The sequence below is a fragment of the Schistocerca piceifrons genome, chromosome 6 (assembly GCF_021461385.2).
Source record: "Schistocerca piceifrons isolate TAMUIC-IGC-003096 chromosome 6, iqSchPice1.1, whole genome shotgun sequence".
Lineage (NCBI taxonomy): Eukaryota > Metazoa > Arthropoda > Insecta > Orthoptera > Acrididae > Schistocerca > Schistocerca piceifrons.
In genome coordinates this window covers 129,639,479-129,659,855 of record NC_060143.1, presented here as the reverse complement: position 1 = coordinate 129,659,855, position 20,377 = coordinate 129,639,479, and the positions used below count along the sequence as shown (strand labels likewise).

The 20,377-nt window shown below is 39.7% G+C and overlaps 1 protein-coding gene and 1 long non-coding RNA gene across 2 annotated transcripts in view; one reads left to right on the top strand and one right to left on the bottom strand.

The window, feature by feature from the left end:
- LOC124802492 overlaps positions 1–3,701 on the top strand; it is a 93,707-nt gene extending 90,006 nt beyond the window's left edge. Inside the window, exon 3 of the long non-coding RNA XR_007017125.1 lies at positions 3,333–3,701. This is a non-coding gene — a long non-coding RNA (uncharacterized LOC124802492). The remainder of the gene's footprint in view (positions 1–3,332) is intronic.
- LOC124802491 (glutathione synthetase-like) overlaps positions 1–20,377 on the bottom strand; it is a 138,191-nt gene that overhangs the window by 80,014 nt on the left and 37,800 nt on the right. Inside the window, exon 5 of the mRNA XM_047263306.1 lies at positions 3,425–3,600. Coding sequence (XP_047119262.1) covers positions 3,425–3,600 — 176 coding nt within the window. The remainder of the gene's footprint in view (positions 1–3,424; positions 3,601–20,377) is intronic.

Genomic DNA, 20,377 nt, shown 5'->3' with positions numbered 1-20,377 from the left:
TGAGATTGAAAGGGGCCTCATTCTGGGTATTCATGTAGTTGGCTGGTCAAATTATAGAATGTCTGTATTTGTGAGGTACTTGGATATGACAGTGACTCAGTGTTTGATGGCATGGGAATGTGAGTGCAGGCATAATCGTTGTCCATGTCCTGGCCAATCACCTCTGAGCATGATAATGGAGTAACACTGTATTGTGCATCAAGCTCATCATAACTTCTTCATATCTGAGAACAATTAATGGACTCCCTGCAACATTCTGTGTCATCCCACACTATTGGTTGGAGAACAGCAGCAGGACATGGGAATTATCATCCCATACAAAGGCTGCAGTTAACACAAGAGAAACAGCTGCGCTTGGAGTGCTGCTGGGACCAGAAAGCATGGACAGCTGATGAATGGTGTCAGATTGTGTTCAGTGATGAATCTTGGTTCTGCACTAATCTAGATGACCACGACATAAATACGGTAGCGACCTTGTGAGAGGTCCCATTCTTCCAATGTTTTGAAGAGGTAAAGCAGTGTTACTCCTGGAGTGACAATGTGGGGAGGCATTAAGTATGGCTTCAGGTCATAGATGGTACTGACTGATGGAATTCTGATGGCACAATGGTATGTCATGCACATCCTGTGTCCTCAAGTGCTATCTCACATACGACAGTATTGGGGCATCCTTTTTCACCAAGACACTGTTCGTCGACACACGGCCCATGTCTCTATGAACTGTCTGCGTGATGCTTAGGTGCTTCAGTGGACAGCAAGATCCCCAGGTCTCTCCTCAATATAAAGTGTTGGACCAGCTCGAATGTCAAAACTGTCCCTGTGCCAATATCCAGGATACCTATGACCTGGTAGAACAGTTGTGGGCCAGCTTGTATTACGAGAGGGTAGAATGGCTTTATGACACCCTTCCCCACCAAATTAGTGCACACATCCAAGCCAGACAGACTACAACATCTTTCTGGCAAGTACTGCCCATTTCTTTGTAAAATTGGTGCAATTTTGCACTCCCTACAACAACGTCACATACCCTCTCAACCCATTAAGTTTCATTTCATCGTCCCTTTCTGGTGATTCATATCTCTGTTAGGCAGGGTACGAGGGCTATGCTGAAAGTTTTTAGCAGAACGTGTGAAAAAAATTTATTTGCAAAAAAAAGGTTTACAACTTTTCAAAATACTCTCCATTAGCATGTATACATTTTTCCATTCTCTGAAACCATTTAGAAAATGTGTCAGCCCAAGCTTCTTTTGGGATCTCACTTAGTGCACTCTTGTACGCTGCAATGGCCTCTTCATCTGATGAAAACTGCTGCCCTCGAAGTTTTTCCTTAGTCTTCGGGAACAGAAAGAAGTCACAGGGGGCCAGGTCAGGCGAATAGGGGGGATGGGGGTAACACTTGCACTTTTTCCTTCCATTGTTCTGGCAGCCCTGTGCACAGATGCATTGTCGTGATGCAGTGGAAGGTGCCCACTCTTGGACTTTGGATGCTGTGACTTCCAAGAGGTGATGACTTTTGGAAGACAATCGTTCACGTACCATTCAGCATTGACTGTACGACATGTGCCAAAGCTCACAGAGGTGAGATGCCCGATCTTTGTGAAAAAAGTTGCCACCATCTTTTCTCCAGAGCTCCGACTTCGTCGAACTTTTGTGGGTGGTTCCTACCCTGGAAAGCACCACACAGAAGACTGTCTCTTCGTTTCAGGGTCATAATGGTAGACCCACGTTTCATCACCTGTGACAATATTTTAGGTGTCTTAGGACTTCCCTCCATTGAATTTTTTGAGCATGAAACGACACCAGTCCACTGTCACCTCCTTTTGGCTTTCTGTCAGGGAATGTGGCAACCAACGGGCACGAGGTTCATCTTCAATTGACTGCCGACCCCTCGAAAACTCACAAAACCAATTTCCAACTGTGGCCCTAAAAGGGGGAGCTTCGCCAAAAACGTGCAGCAAAGAAGAATGGCATTCTTCGCCACTTAAACCCTTTTTATAATCGTAAAACATCATGGTGCGAAAGTCACGGTGCGACAGCTCTATCCTGCACCATCTCTGACTCAGCACTGCCTGTGCTTTCTTACTGCGCTATGGGGGGATCACTGCTAGCCAGGGGCTGCGCGCGCACGTCCCAAGGTCGAAAAACATTGCTCTTTCGAATGAAAACAACCCCATTGTCCTCCGCCTTACGGTTTACGGGCTGCTAAAAACTTTCGGCATAGCCCCTGTATACGACTTAATTTCACTGTTAACTTGAGTGATAAGTAAAGTGAGAACTTGAGCTTTCAACATGCAGAAACATTCATGCCATCAATGCACCTACTGCACTTTACAAACTACTGGCACACAGAATTTCAAATTTCTGTCTTTTGGTAGTATCCCAAATCAATCAGCAGAGCAGATATGTTTCTCCCATTTATTGCTGTTAAATGAAGTATTTGTAACTTTTATATGTTTCAGCCTGTCTGCTATCTGCACTACACATCACACTGGTGATAAGCAAGCACTTAATTCATGTTTGTAATAAGATTCTTTGCTGAATGCCATTGTTATTGTTTTGAGATGAGGTTTTAAGGCAATACTCAGTCACAATAAACAGATATAAGCTAACAAAGGAAACAGTAAGCAAATTTATTGACATACGCATAAGAAAATGACCCAACACCAACATTCAGCGTAGCAATGAGACAATGCGGTACTCTTCCAGTCATCTGATATTCCCCTCAGATGAGCATAATACACAATTTCATATCACTAGATTACAGTCTTGCTAACTAGCAAAATTTCTCACAAATACAATGCTTACAATATATAAATACTGTACTTTTTACAGCAAAAAATTATACCAAATACAACACTACTTCTGTTAGATGACTGGTAATATTTCACACTGTCTTTGTATTTAAAACATAAAGAATCACAGGATGATTCGTATAAAACATCATACCATGCACTTTTAATTTTTCTATGCAATAAAAATATTGAGTGAAGGTGATAGGGCAGAAAATTAATGTGAATTACCATGCTAGATAGTAGTACCAGATGAGCATATTAGGCACAGATCAGTTAACAGACGAATAAGCATGCAGAACACCTCCAGTAATTATGTATATGAAAGCTAGCAGAACACCATTTCACACATCAAGGAAGTTCCAATCTCATGGCTGCACTCAACACAAAAGCGGGTACTTTCTGACTTGGTACAACTTTTGTAAGTCCAATTAAACAAAAATTATGGTAGAATCTTCTTTTTTTAGTACTCATACCACCAAAAAGATTCAGTTTTATACCAATCAACCTGTATTAACTACAGTGTGTCTACTAAACTTTCAGATAGTCAAAAGATCTACCAATCACACAGCCGAGAGAAATGTTGCGACTACTACCGATACGTTTAACATTGTGCCACGCCTCTGGGATCACACCTTTGGATATGAGATGAGGCAGGCCCCAGCCAGCCAAATCCAGAAGCGATGGTGTTGATTTCGACCTGTTTCCAGCAGCAATAAGGCGCCAATTTGATATCGTCACCATGGCCTTCGTCCAGACAGCAGCAACTCTCCAGCATTACGTCAGACCTGAGGAGTCCCAGCGACAATCGCTGCACCCCACAATGGGAACTGGTCACTATTTATAATTACAATTCTTTTTCACAGAAAACTTGCTGTGGATATGTAACAACTATTTTTGCATTATAATTATGTATTATGGATATTAGTCCATCTGGATTATCTTTTAAATAATGGAAGGAGTAAAGGTAGACTTTTTAATGCCTCAACTAAATCCTGAGTTGTTACCTTTGCTCCTTTCATTATTTGTACTGTATCAGGACTTTTAATTAAAATGTGAATTATCTTTTAGTAGCACACCACAATTTACTAAATTTTTAGAAGGTGAGGTACACTTTATGTACAAACAATTCTGCTTATGTTTATTCTAAGATGTTTCACCACAGCTGTGGCAGGTCATTCCATGACAAACAACACACTTTAAATAAAAATTTGAGCTCACCCTCTTAGATTTTGCTGAAAGTTGGTATACTTATAGTGGATGCTGAAACTAAGAAAAATACCAAATTTCAATTTTTTTACCTCAAACCATACTTGAAATGTGGTCATGTAAACTTCTCAAAAAGTGGCCAAAAATGTGTGAATGGACTTTTTTAAAGTGCCCTACGATCTTACCTAATTGAGCTAGAGAGCTGGTAAAGGTGTCATTTTGCAGCATTTTTCATGCTCTTTCCAGTGATATACAACAAAACATAGCTTCTAATTAACGATGTTTTTCAAAATACTAATTAATATTTTGATTTAATTTTTTTCCAAAAAGTACATAATTGAAAATTTAAAATATTTCTATAACTACTTCATACTGTTATAAATCACATGACAAAATATAAATGTGGGATGATGATGGGTTCATTGTTAAAAAAAATTATTCCGGACTCTTGTTTTTCATTAATAGCCATAGTTTGACCAAACTGACCTTTAACAAACACGAATTTCATTAAAATATACTGAAAGGTAAGTAAAAAAGTACTACAAATATCAAAATATCACCTTCTTGAAACAAAATTAAACAATATTTTCTATAATTGATGCTTATTTCTTTAGTTTCCTACAGTTTAAACTATTAGTCTATTAACTGGCAAAACGAAATGTTGAGTGTGGGACCTACAGCTAAGATTTAAATAAGGTGTGAAAAACTTCTGGTCCAAAACTGCACATTTCATTAGCACAGACTTTAGCCATGTATGAAGGCTGAGCTTGCTTGTATTCCTGTCTATGTATGCAGCATGCTGTGAACAAGTTGAAACAAGCACAGCACTTGATGTCTGTACAATCATTCAGTGACTGGAGCCATTGTTGAGAGGATATAAGACTGTCACCTTCTAAGGCTTAGTGTGCCTACAGCGTTATTGTGCATTGGGGTTTTAGAGCAAATCAATTGTTACCTCTGTGTTGACCAGTTTGTATCTAGTATATTTAATAGTTCATTTACAAGTAAATCTATAAATTGAAGGAGATAAGTGGTTTTTGTAGCAATATGGAACCAAGTAAAAAGTGCAGTGCTGTAAGAGTGCAGTGTTGTAATCTACTGAAGAATTCAAATAATTTTATTACAGACAGAAAAAAACTGAGAAATGTCACAGCAGGGATGCCCAAATTATTTTCACAAATACTAGTGGTGGCAAGATTTGTGATAAATGTAGGAAAGATGTAACCACATTGAAAAATACACCAGAGTCCATCATTGATAAAAGTGTTGAAGAAGATTCTTCTGGATCAGAGATAATCATCCCAGACCAAGACCCTGACTTCACCGCAACTTCAGTGGTTGTTAAAACACTTAACACATCACTTCAAGAACTAGGCGAGTCCCCAATTGATAAGAAAAAAGTAACATCTAGGTGTTAAGCCAAATCAAAAGTGAAAAAAATCTCACCAGTGACACTTCAACTTTTTGTTGCTGCTGAAACTACTTCTTCAGATACTGATACATCCGTCCTTTAAAATCTCAAAACAAACTTTAATAATTCTATAAGTAGAGCAAAAAAAAAAAAATAATGATTCTTACAAGTTTACCTGAAAAGTGGAGTGTCAGGAAAATAATGAGGGAATTTAATGCTCCCAATTACATTGTTCAGCAGTCCAAAAAAATTTTGAAAGAGAAAGGATTCATGGAAGGTCCAAACCCAAAACCAGGGAAGTGTTTACCAACAGAAACTGTCAAAACTGTACATTCATTTTATGAAAATGATGAAGTTAGCCGGGCAATGCCATGTATTAAAGATTGTGTGACTACAGAAACAAGTGGAAGTAAAACAAAAATATCAAAAAGACTTTTTTGTGCAACTTTAAAGAAGCTTACAAACATTTTGAAGACAAGTTTCCTAACATAAAAATAGGTTTCTCTAAATTTGCTGGGTTCAGACTGAAACATCGTGTATTTGCTGGCTGGAGTGGCACACACACTGTGTGTGCACAACTCACCAAAACATACAATTAATGATAGGTAATGCCAAACTAAATACAGTAACAAACAGCAGCTTAAACAATTATAAGCAATGCATTACAAAAATGCTTTGTAACCCATCAACAGTTGATTGCAACATGGGAAACTGTGAATATTGTCCAGGAGAAACTGTCATACGTAAAATTTTACAAGACTCTTTTGATGAAAACTTAACTGAACAATTTCAGTTCCGACAGTGGATGTCAGTTGACCGCTGTAATCTGGAAATTGTTCAGAAAACTTCTGAAGAATTCATAGATTTATTTTGTAACAAGATGTCTACTTTGATTCGGCATGACTTTATTGCCAAGCAACAACGAACATTCCTCAACTCCACAAGAGAAAACCTTATTGAATCTGAATTTGTTGTCATATGTGATTTTTTTGGAAAATTATAGTATAGTTCTACAGGATGAAGCTTAGAGTTACCACTGGACAAGTCAACAGATTACCATTCACCCTTTGGTTATATATTACAAACAGGAAGACAAAATTGAGCATACGAGCTTTGTCATTGTTTCCAATTGCCCACAGCACAATACAGTTGCAGTTTATGCCTTTCAAAAGAAGCTTATTTCTTATCGAACAAATAAATTTCAAAAGCTTCCAAAAAAGATATTGTTATTGTTGTTGTTGTTGATGATGATGATGTGGTCTTCAGTTCTGAGACTGGTTTGATGCAGCTCTTCATGCTACTCTATCCTGTGCAAGCTTCTTCATCTCCCAGTACCTACTGCAACCTACATCCTTCTGAATCTGCTTGGTGTATTCATCTCTTGGTCTCCGTCTACGATTTTTACCCTCCCTGCTGCCCTCCAATACTAAATTGGTGATCCCTTGAAGCCTCAGAACATGTCCTACCAACCGATCCCTTCTTCTAGTCAAGTTGTGCCGCAAACTCCTCTTCTCCCCAATTCTATTCAATACCTCCTCATTAGTTATGTAATCTACCCATCGAATCTTCAGCACACTTCTGTAGCACCACAGTTTGAAAGCTTCTATTCTCTTCTTGTCTAAACTATTTATCGTCCACGTTTCACTTCCATACATGGCTACACTCTATACAAATACTTTCAGAAACGACTTCCTGACACATAAATCTATACTCGATGTTAACAAATTTCTCTCCTTCAGAAATGCTTTCCTTCCCATTGCCAGTCTACATTTTATATCCTCTATACTTCGACCGTCATCAGTTGTTTTGCTCCCCAAATAGCAAAACTCCTTTACTACTTTAAGTGTCTCATTTCCTAATCTAATACCCTCAGCATCACCCGACCTAATTCGACTACATTCCATTATCCTCGTTTCGCTTTTGTTGATGTTCATCTTATATCCTCCTTTCGAGATACTATCCATTCCGTTCAACTGCTCTTCCAAGTCCTTTGCTGTCTCTGACAGAATTACAATGTCATCGGCGAACCTCAAAGTTTTTATTTCTTCTCCATGGATTTTAATATCTACTCCGAATTTTTCTTTTGTTTCCTTCACTGCATGCTCAATACACAGATTGAATAACATTGGGGAGAGGCTACAACCCTGTCTCACTCCCTTCCAACCACTGCTTCCCTTTCATGCCCCTCAACTCTTGTAACTGCCATTTGGTTTCTATACAAATTGTAAATAGCCTTTCGCTCCCTATATTTTACCCCTGCCACCTTCAGAATTTGAAGGAGAGTATTCCAGTCAACATTGTCAAAAGCTTTCTCTAAGTCTACAAATGCTAGAAACATAGGTTTGCCTTTCCTTAATCTATCTTCAAAGAGAAGTCGTAGGGTCAGTATTGCCTCACGTGTTCCAATATTTCTACCGAATCCAAACTGATCTTCCCCGAGGTCGGCTTCTACTATTTTTTCCATTCGTCTGTAAAGAATTCGCATTAGTATTATGCATCCGTGACTTATTAAACTGATTGTTCGGTAATTTTCACATCTGTCAACACCTGCTTTCTTTGGGACTGGAATTATTATATTCTTGAAGTCTGAGGGTATTTCGCCTGTCTCATACATCTTGCTCACCAGATGGTAGAGTTTTGTCAGGATTGGCTCTCCCAAGGCCGTCAGTAGTTCTAATGGAATGATGTCTACTCCCGGGGCCTTGTTTCGACTCAGGTCTTTCAGTGCTCTGTCAAACTCTTCACACAGTATCATATCTGCCATTTCATCTTCATCTACATCCTCTTCCATTTCCATAATATTGTCCTCAGGAACATTGCCCTTGTATAGACCCTCTATATGCTCCTTCCACCTTTCTGCTTTCCCTTCTTTGCTTAGAACTAGGTTTCCATCTGAGCTCTTGATATTCATGCAAGTGGTTCTCTTTTCTCCAAAGGTCTCTTTAATTTTCCTGTAGACAGTATCTATCTTACCCCTAGTGAGATAAGCCTCTACATCCTTAAATTTGTCCTCTAGCCATCCCTGCTTAGCCATTTTGCACTTCCTATTGATCTCATTTTTGAGATGTTCGTATTCCTTTTTGCCTGCTTCATTTATTGCATTTTTATATTTTCTCCTTTCATCAATTAAATTCAATATTTCTTCAGTTACCCAAGGATTTCTACTAGCCCTCGTCCTTTTACCTACTTGATCCTCTGCTGCCTTCACTATTTCATCCCTCAGAGCTACCCATTATTCTTCTACTGTATTTCTTTCCCCCATTTCTGTCAATTGTTCCCTTATGCTCTCCCTGAAACTCTGTACAACCCCTGGTTTAGTCAGTTTATCCAGATCCCATCTCCTTAAATTCCCACCTTTTTTCAGTTTCTTCAGTTTTAATCTATAGTTCATAACCAATAGATTGCGGTCAGAGTCCGCATCTGCCGCTGGAAATGTCTTACAATTTAAAACCTGGTTCCTAAATCTCTGTCTTACCATTATATAATCTACCTGAAATCTGTCAGTATCTCCAGGCTTCTTCCATGTATACTGGTACTATTATTCTGATTGTTCTGCTGCTCAGTACAAAAATAAGAAAAACTTCCTGAACCTTTGCCTTCATGAGGAAGACTTCAACATAAAAGCTGAGTGGCACTTTTCAGCCACAGCACATGGGAAACGGCCTTGTGATGGAGTAGGGGGTTCAGTTAACAGACTGGCAGCTCGAGTAAGTTTGCAAAGGCCATACCAAAATCAGATCCAAACCCCACGAGATCTATGTGAGTGAGCAGTAGATAATATCACAAACATTGATTTTGCGTATTCCACTCAAGAAGACTATGCTGCTTCAGAAATATTATTAAAAAGCCAGCTTGAAGAGGCATTGACAATCAAAGGAACACAGCAATTTCATGCTGTCATTCCCAACACAACATCAAAAGTAATAGTCAAATACTTTTCAGATTATATGCAGAGTTAGGAGAGGGAAGTAATTACATCACCAGACAAACTGAAGTTACAGTATGTATCAGGCTATGTCACCACTGTATATGGCAGAAAATGATGGCTTGGGTACATTTTAGAAAAAAAACAAAGAACTTGATGAAGTGAAAATAACTTTTCTTCATCCATGTGGAACAGCTAAGTCATTCTCCTATCCTGCACATGGAGATGTCCTGTGGGTGTCAATTGTGGATGTTCTTACAAAAGTAAATCCATTTGCTCCAACAGGGAGAACATACATTCTTAATGAAAGTGATGTAAACCAAACCCAGTCGGCTTTATTAAAATGTAATCTGTGAAGTTCCCAGACAATTTATTGGGAAACTGCTTTCAACTCAAAACTTAATTTTTGTCTCAGGTTAGTGTTAATGTATATTTGATAGAAAGTTGTTTCAAAATTACTGTTAGTACCTATTGTGTTAAATTTAGCTATGTATAGATACCTGTTACTCAAAAACAAGCATTATGTATTTAATTTTTTTAATAATATCAATATAATGGAAGGAAACATTCCACGTGGGAAAAAATATATATAAAAACAAAGATGAGGTGACTTACCGAACAAAAGCGCTGGCAGGTCGATAGACACACAAACAAACACAAACACACACACAAAATTCAAGCTTTCGCAACAAACTGTTGCCTCATCAGGAAAGAGGGAAGGAGAGGGGAAGACGAAAGGAAGTGGGTTTTAAGGGAGAGGGTAAGGAGTCATTCCAATCCCGGGAGCGGAAAGACTTACCTTAGGGGGAAAAAAGGACAGGTATACACTCGCACACACGCACATATCCATCCACACATACAGACACAAGCAGACATGTCTGCTTGTGTCTGTATGTGTGGATGGATATGTGCGTGTGTGCGAGTGTATACCTGTCCTTTTTTCCCCCTAAGGTAAGTCTTTCCGCTCCCGGGATTGGAATGACTCCTTACCCTCTCCCTTAAAACCCACTTCCTTTCGTCTTCCCCTCTCCTTCCCTCTTTCCTGATGAGGCAACAGTTTGTTGCGAAAGCTTGAATTTTGTGTGTGTGTTTGTGTTTGTTTGTGTGTCTATCGACCTGCCAGCACTTTTGTTCGGTAAGTCACCTCATCTTTGTTTTTATATATAATTTTTTTAATAGTTTGATTCCAAACATCATGGACCAGAACTATTACGTAAATACTTGTACTTTTTCATACTTTATTTCAGTTTGTAGTTAAATGCTCAAACTTTTTTGTTTTATCAGTTAATATACTGTTAGTTAAGCTGTATGAAATTAAAATAAGCAATCAATTATAAAATATGCTGATTAGTTTTGATACTTCTAATACTTTTTTTACTTAACTTTCAGTATATTTTAATGAAATTCCTGTTTGTTAAAGGTAAGTGTGGTCATACTACAGCTGTTAGTGAAAAACAAGAGTCCGGAATAATTTTTTTTTAACAATAAACCCATTATTATCCCACATTTATATTTTGCCATGTGATTTACAACAGTATGAAGTAGTTGTGGAAATATTTTGAAAATGTTCAATTATTTACTTTTTGTAAAAGAACATTAAATCAAAATATTAAATAGTATTTTGAAAAAGGTTATTAATTAGAAGCTATGTTTTGTTTTATATCTCTGGAAAGAGCACGCAAAATGACACCTTTCCCAGCTCTCTAGCTCAATTAGAGCAGCTCCTAGGGAAATTTTAAAAAAGTCCATTCACAAGTTTTTGGCTGGTTTTTGAAACGTTTACATAGACATATTTCAGGAATGGTTTGCGATAAAAAAAAATTGAAATTTGGAATTTTTCTTAGTCTCAGCACCCACTATAAGTATACTAAATTTTAGAAAAATCTAAAATGGTGATGTAAAATAGGTGTGTTGATTTGACATGGAATGACCCTGGCACTGTTAACGATTATTTTTATTATTTATTCTGAAAATGTCAATATTTCTTAATACTATTACATACTGTATGGCATGGTGAACACACTATAAATCTACGTAACTTAAGATTGTGACGATGACACGAAAAATTAGAAAACTGTCTAAAAGTAAAAACAGTGCGCAATAGTACCAACAAATATGAGTATCAATTTCAGAATTAATATAAAAAATACTCACAGGTAATAAACTAGCAGTGATAAGAGGTTTTCAGACCAAACTTCCAAAAATTATTATATGCAATACGTGAGGAAAAGGATCGAGAAAATTACAGCTAATCAAAACAATGATTTACCAATTTTATATTTCACATATTGCAACCATCTATTTCTTAGTTAACACTCCCTTTTCTCAATCTACTCAGTGTTACATACATACATGTGCTCCACCACAAGCCATACTACTCAACTGCCAAAGCCATGAAATTTATGATACAAGAAAGCACAATTAACATTTTTTACAACTGTAACTATCGCTGTTACAGGTATATCTATGTAGATTAGGAGGGAGAGGATGGGGAAGAAGAGATAGAGATAGAGATAGAGAGAGAGAGAGAGAGAGAGAGAGAGAGAGAGAGAGGGGGGAGTGTGAAGAGGTACAGGTCACCATATGTACCTGCAAAGAGACAGGGTACAAAAATGGATTGACATGTAACACCGGTCTATCTCAGTTTACAGCCCCAAAGCAATATTAATACTGAGTTTTTGGTGTCGGTAAGTCAAAGATGAGAACTGAACTTTAAGCAGCTGAGTGCAAAAGAAAATAAATTTGAGAGAACGGAAAACGGAGGTGGGGAGGGACAGGGGTTGATGCACTGAAAACAGATTGGGAGGCAAAAGAAGACTTATCATTCAATGAAGAATAAAGTGAACCAGATACAAAGAAGTACAATATATATGGACAATTTAAGATAAAAAGAAAGAGTTCAGAAGGGAGAAAAAGAAAGGCTCCCAGGTTGTCACATAAGCAAAACTTGGAAGTCTATGCAGACAAATGGTTTGTGAGAGATTGTGTCAACAACTAATACTATTCATAATTTGGGGATTATGTTGACTGTAGTGTGTGGAGAAGAGAAAAATCAGAAGACACTTCTTACACTTTGAACTTATCAAGTAAATCTCACAAGACAATGACAACATTATATTTTGTGAATTTCTAAGCTTTACACAATTAATAATGTTGTAGTCAGGCAGCAATCTGGAATAATGTGCATGAAAATAGCTATTCATTAAATCACATTATGACTTGGGCTTATCCAATACTGACATTGGCTGCAAAGTAAATATACCTTACAAGCAGGTGAAAAAAGCAATGTCCAAGTGCATACACTACCAACATCAAAGTTTGTAGTGCATGAACAGCCAACACTAAGGTTGGCCTTCACACTCCTTTCCTCTTGTAGCCATTAGCAATGCTGCACTGACTGATGTGGCTAGGATACACTTGCTGTTCCAATTACGACTCCTACCAAATGTGAAGACAAGGTCATTAAGGACTTGTGAGAATATAAACATCGAAAGTGCTACTCGGAGGTGTAAGCATCGCTGGGCAGTGAAAGTAGGGATGCCAAACAGGCATACCTGTACAATAAACAAAGACTTCAGTGTGCTGTGAGATGTGCAACAGGGCAGTCACACTTTTGTACTGTTAGATTGCAATAACGTATTGTTTGCTCACAGCTGTCTTGTCTCCGTTATTGGAAACTTTCCTTACACCTGTTAAGGAAATCTTCCATCTTGGTGACTCTGTGTCAAAGACATACCATGACAAGGAAGTGCTCATTTTGTTTTGGTTAATGCACATTAACCACGTGGCCATCTTTGTTGGACATACCTCCTCACCAGCCCCTGAGGGCTATCAGTCTGACAGTCACCAACCAGTAGTAAAATATGGGTACACGATGGCTACTGGTTCTTGGTTACATACTGTGCCCAACCCAAACTGCCCTCTCAACAATGGCAACAGCTGAAAAATCTTCTGCTAGACTTCAGCCACTAACTCCTTCCAACTGCACCAGTGTGGGAACCAGTGCGGCTAACAGAACTACTTTCAAACTGTGATGATTTTCATGCAAACATTGGTTGGCCATACAATTGCTTTGCATGTGTCTCCACAACCAGGTTCACAACTGTGCCACAAGTGAAGCAGGTTACTCAGCCTCAATTATGCTGTTACCATACACACACATGATGTGCACCACCCGGCCTCTCGCCATTTCATATACAACAATCTGCCCATCGGTTTGCAACTGTGGATTGTCTCCTAAATACCCTTGGCATTCTGAATGATGACACCCGATTTGTGAATTTAATTTGCCATCTGGCAGAACAAAATGACCTCATCAGTGATGCAATACTTGCACTGCCCACTCAAAACAAGTATGATATGGTAAAATTGAGCCTTCTGCAGTGCCAGTCACACACACCGGAACAGCTGTTAAAACAAGCAATATATAAGAAGCAATGTGCTGACAAGATGCCCTTCAAGCTTTGGCACTGGCTGCAGACAACACATGATCCAAGACTCTTGTCAGATGCAATTCTATGGATGCTGTGGATAGGGAAACTGCCACTGCACTTACAAATGGAAATGGCAATGATCACCCATGAAGCATAGCGATAAAAATATAAAAAGGGGGGGGGGGGGGAGGTGTTCTGGCTGATAGGATGTTTACCATGTAGCAACAACATCAATGAACAAACACTAGAGGAAATTTCACACCACACAACAAGCAGCCACAGCTGAACGCTGAGATCACCGACTCGCCACAACCTGCTGTGACAACACACAAGCATGAGATACCGCCTGCCCTCAGAAGGAAACCTGGAAAACCACTGACACACAAGCACTAGCTAGCAACACTAGCTAGCAACAATGGGTCAAGTGCTGCCACCACCTCAAGGCTGTTGTTCTGTTGATATCATTGTCAGTTTGGCGATGTCACAAGGAACTACCATCAGCTCTGTGACTTCCCAAACTCCATATGCGTATTGCATTAGATACATCCACCCACACCAAATCAATAAACTGCCAGGAGTATGTGAAACACACTCTTCACTGCCCCAGCCTCAGGCGGCTAGACTACCGTCACAAACCTAGTGGACTCAAGTTGGGACATCAGCATGATACTGAAAGAAACTGCTTCATCATTCACCATTATGACAGTGCTGCAACTCCATAATGCTAATGAATCAGAGTATAGTTCATCGAACTACCGAGCAAACCCTGTATCCATCCGCACAGCATTGCTTCACAGCGATTTTTTACATGACCAAAGTCAGGGAACCAGTAGTAGGGATCTATTTCTGCCACATTACCATCTCCCACCCGACCTACAGAATGTGTCACTCCTGCACTAAGACACCAACCACCGCATCATGGGACTCTTCACCTCGATGACATCTTTATCCGTGGAACAACTCCACGCCACACTGTGCCCAAGGTCAACAAAGTAACGTACTCCAGCATATTCAAGCAGTGTGTCAAGATGGCAGAAAACCCATAGCCGCCCAACTTCAGATGCATTCTTCACCGAAAATACGACACACTGATAGTGCATAAACAACACACGCACTGCTCTTGCACTGGTGTGTGAGCAGTACCAGAACCTTGTATGTCCCTGCCACTAGCTAAGGATAGAGGGAGTGAGTGCAGCCACTCTCACCCCACCCGACCCCGCTACACTGTCAGCGCACCCGACGCCCATGTGGTCAATCGTCCTGGACGGCGTCATGCAACACTGATTAGTATGGCGCACTCCGCCCCTCCAAGCAACATGTCCAAGAAGGCACCCTTCCATAGCAAATTTCCCGCAGTCCAAGATGCAGCTATGCACAGTCCAAAATGGCACAGTGCACTGCATTCTAAAGACTGCTGGCTCACCAATTTGACACAAAGTGCGCCATCTAGACCCAGCAAACATGAGCGCCATGAAGGCAGCATTTGAAAAACTGTTGACTGCAGGGACAGCCCACACTTTGGGCGGCCCACGGGCATCACTGATAAAACTCGTGCAAAAGAAAGATTATAACATCACACTCTGTGGGAACTAAAAAGCTCTCAACTCCCGAACAGTGTCCTATAATACCAAATATGCACTTCATGCACTCACTCACTCACAAGTGCCACTATCTTCAGTGTGACCGAGTGTAAAAAGTAAATACTGCATGAATCAAACCTGCAACTGACCCAACTGATCTCACCAAACAACCCCTTCTCCCTCTGAATTACCGTGAGCTTTGAAACTTCTTAGGGTCCAAGAACTTCTATCTGCATCACCTACTGCAAGCAGTGGTGATACAAACACCCCTAACCAATGCCTTCACCAGGCGGAAACAACTCAGGGAAAGATGAGAGTTTGGACTAGTAAAATGAAGGACACATATGAATTGCTAAGGGCTGTCCAGGACAAGCAATTACATCAGGTTATCCTACACTGGATGTGCAGGTCACTATCACCATAGATGCCAGTGACACCACAATCGGTGCCGCACAGCAACAAGTTGTGGGAAGCGAGACTCAGCCACTATGCTACTTTTTGAAAAAAGGTCATGGCTTCACAGTCAAAGCCGTCTGCCTTCAACTGTGAATTACTAGCAACCTATGAGGTGGTCAAGTAATTCAGAGTGAGTGTTTCTGTAAACAACAGAGTAATTTCCATATATGCAATCCACCTTGTGAACTGTATATTTTCATCTCACACTTGTTTAAAAAAACAACTGATGCATCTATAACTGAAATGTAAGGGCCATGTGTATGTGGGTCTGGTAAAATATGTGTAAATAATACAAACAGAAAGAATCATATTTCACACACAACTTGCTCACATATTTGTGTACATGCAGGCACTCCAGTTCCTATCTATATTGCTACAGGAACAAACTGTGGGTTTACAACTATAACACACTTGGAAAAACACTGACAGCATTCCATGGAAGCCAGTACAATAAAAATATCAATTTCAGTTTCTGTATTTGAACAGAAACAGTATAGCTTTTTTACTGATTTTGTGACTCCTGGCTTCAGAATACAGCTGCATACATACATACATACATACAGTGTCCAACACGAAACACACCAAGATAAAAATGCAGACAAGTGGCGTCATCCCACCTCATAAAATTGCTCAGTTTCATTAAATGCCACTAAAGAGCCTATTACAATATTTTGAAGGCAAGTGTTGCATCGGTCACAAACATTCTCGACCTTGTACAAGTTATTTACACCTGTTTCTACAATAAAGCAATATGCTGCATGAGAAACTTCGAATGACAACAACTAGATTTAAAACAACACTAAAACTTATTTTTCAAACAAAGTGTCTGCTGTGATAACTGGCTATCACATCACCTTTTTCCTTGATAACACACCATTTTTGGGTCTTTGGTAAAAATTTCTTCCCAATGCTAGATCTCCTCTGGCAACAAATCATCAGAAACTGTAAAGCTAGGTATTTATAGTATTTTACGACGAATGATCTGCAAAATCTTTGTTATTCACACAACCACTGGCTATACATTAATGACAGTACAGATACATCCTGGATATCCTTTGCTAATTAGCAGTTACTGGAAAAACTAATAGAAAACACAAGGTACATTCTGTCCCAACTCCTTATAATAATAAGAGAAAAAGCCAGCAGCTAATCCACCATTTTTATGACAAAATTCAACAACAGCTATCACAATAAAAAAGACATCAACTTTAGTAAAATTAAGAGCTCCTGTACAAGGTTTCCTCCAATAAATTTGTTTGTCTACTAATGTTACAGTATGTAAAATAAGGGAAAGGCAACGTCTAACATTTAGTGGACTGATAATGGTGCAGAGAAACATACAACACAAAACAGTAGGCCTATTCATACTAATTTTCTAGCTCTTTCTCTAGCAAAAAAACACACGTAGCCACAACCACACAGACAACTGAATGCAAAACCCCATGGCTGCGGCAAGACTTTCAACTAATTGTCAATGATTAAGAGCAGTTGCTTGGGCAGATGAGGTGGGAAGGGGGCAGCGAAGAATGCACAGGTCAAGGAAAAGGTACCAGGGTAGCCTGAGATAGGTCTTGACAGAGGACTTGTGGTATATATTTAGATGAAGGACTGGTGTGGGCAGAAGAGCGAAGGGAAAAGTTAAGGTGAGGCAATGGGAGACAGGTTAGTGGAGGTTTAGGCCAGCGGAATTGTGAGAGTCAGGGTATAATGCCGGAGAGACAATTCCCACCTGCATATTTCAGAGATATTAGTACTGGAAAGGAGTATCCAAGTGGCTGCCATAGCGAGGCAGCTGTTGAAGTCATCTGTATAGTGGTGTGCAGCATGTCTGGCAACTGGATGGTCAAGTTTGTGGTTTTCCACAGTTCAGCGGTGGCCATTCATGCAAGTGCACAGTTGGTTAATAGTCAAGCCCACATAGAATGCTGTACAGTAATTGCAGCATAGCTGATATATCAGATGGCCGCTTTTCCATGTGGCCCATACACGGGCTGCTGAAATATGTCACTTCAAGGTCATTTCCCAACCGCCGTACAGTTGGTAGTATAACTAACAAACAAGTGAGGAATGGAAGGCACCGCGTCTTCTGAACCAATAACAGCACTGAACAAAAGCCGGTTCCGGCGTTGATGTTACCACGTTGCCGGCTTCCATGTAAACATTGTATGTTAGTGCCCCAACGCCTGTTGTTGCGTTGTGTTACCGCCTTGACTCTACAGTTTTTGTTTGTTAAACAATGTCACCAAAATGATGTCGTTCACCAAACGACAATATGTTGCGCCGTCGAGTGCCATTAAATAGTCAGGCTTTGAAATTGCTATGGAGGGCATGCGAGTTTTACAAGCAAGAAAAAGAATTTGTTTCTGTTCATGGGCATGCGTCGATTCCTGCCAATAAAGTTTCAGAGCATATCTCAAAAACCCTAGGACTCAGTGAAAGAACTGTTATAAGGAAAGGGGTGCTACTTCAAGACTTACAAGACAGTGAAGTAAACAGTGTGGAAGAAAGCCCCTGTGGAAGAAACAGTGTGTTTTTAAGTACTCCAGGCAAGGAAAAAAAAGCAGCCTCATCCTGTTACAGATATTGATTTTTTCCAATCCGATGCAATTCGTCGGCACATATACAGATACAATAAAAGGAAAGAATACCCCACAATAGCGAAGTTGCTAATTTCTTTAAAAGAAAGTGAACTTTTCTCAGGGCGGAAAAGTCACTTAAGATGATATTAAAAAGTATGGGCTTCTGTTTTAAAAAGTTACATGGATGAAAACTGTTACTAGAAAAAGCTCACGTCGTTGCAGCTCGTACCATTTTCTTACACAAAATTGTAGGAAAGGACATACACTCAGTCATATGGTTAGATGAAACCTGGGTCAACGCTGGAGAATCAGTTGAGAAATGCTGGACAGATGATATTCCGAATAGCAGCGGTCATCAGCCAACAGGAAGAGGATCCCGATTAATTGTGGCCCACGCAGGATCTTCAAACGGCTTTGTACCTGAAGGACTTCTAGATTTTCGATCGAAAAAAAACCGGTGACTATCATGAGAATATGGACCACCCATGGTTCTTACAGTGGTTTAAGAATTTGTTGCTCCAGTTTAGCGTTCCGACAGTTTTTGTGATGGACAATGCACCGTACCACTCCATGATTTTAGATAAAACTCCAACCACTAGTGACCATAAAGAAATTATGGTGCAGTGGTTGCAGGCGAGAGACATTGCTGCGGACATGAGCATGACAAAGCTGCTGTTATACTTGCTTGTGTAACAAATTAAGTCTGTGACGCCTAAATAGATTGTAGATGAAATTGCAAGCAAACAGGGTCACCTGGTAATTAGGCTACCACCTTATCACTGTCATTTTAATCCAACTGAATTGGTTTGGAGTGAAGTCAAGGCATACATTAGAAGTAATAACAATACTTTTACTATAACAGAAGTGGAAAGACTGCTACTTGAAGATCTTGCTACTGTAGACACTACCTCATGGAGGAAAAAAGTAGACCATGGTGCTAAACTAAAAAGAGAAGCACAGACTATAGATGGCATTATAAATGAAAATGAACAATCAATGATTTCTCTTAATGATGATGATGACTAAGACAACAGTTTTGGCGCCAATTCCGATGACAGTGAAGGAGAATTGGATGGAATTGCGCCACTGATATCGTAAATTGGTGAGTGTAAATGTATACAGAATTAATTCTTTTTCTCTCTGCAATCAGGTAAGCTATGCATGTTTTGCTTTATTTCTTTCTATGAGTGTGGATAGCGTGTTATTTGGTATGCTTAGATTACATTATTATACAACCTTTTACATGCAGCCATTACTGTAACAATTTGGAATGAACGAATTTTCGTAGATATTGTCATTAACTTCGGGTGTTTTTATTTCCCAGTTTAATATACTATCAAACGCTTAGTCTCCGTCGTCGTCCTCTCCATTGTTAGAAAAATGTACTTTGTTGCACTTACGTATAAATGTTGATTGTAGCTTACATTTACAAAACATACTTCAGGGTTGTGGGCGTGTGCGGTGGCAGCTATTGCAACCTCGCAATCTGCAGTGTAGCCAACCACACGCAAGCTGTCAAGTGACATGTTCCACCGGCCTGGGTATAGCCTTTTATTGGGTAAGAAATGCCTGTCACTGGTTTGTGGTAGTAGGAGGTGGCAGGTGGGATATGAAACATGCCTTGCACCTGGCTTTGCCACAAGGACATTACTCATGCGGTGCAAAATTGAAATAGGGATGAAAAATGATATTCTGTAGGTTGGTTGGTTGGTTGGTGGAATACTAGTTTGGGTTATTGGGTTATAGTAGGATTTTGGGTAGAATGTACCTCATCTCAGGGCATGAAGAGCCCTAAAGAAAGGTGTAGTTGAGTTTTTTAGGCCAGGGTGATACTAGACGATCAAAGAAGTGCTGGACAGTTGTTGGTTGACAGGTTTACTAGTGTTAGAGGCATTGGCATGGCATTGCTGACCTGTGCATGGATGAGCTGGATATGACACTGTCTATCAATAACAACATTTCAACAATTCCTCTTTTCCATCGTGATGCAGTATC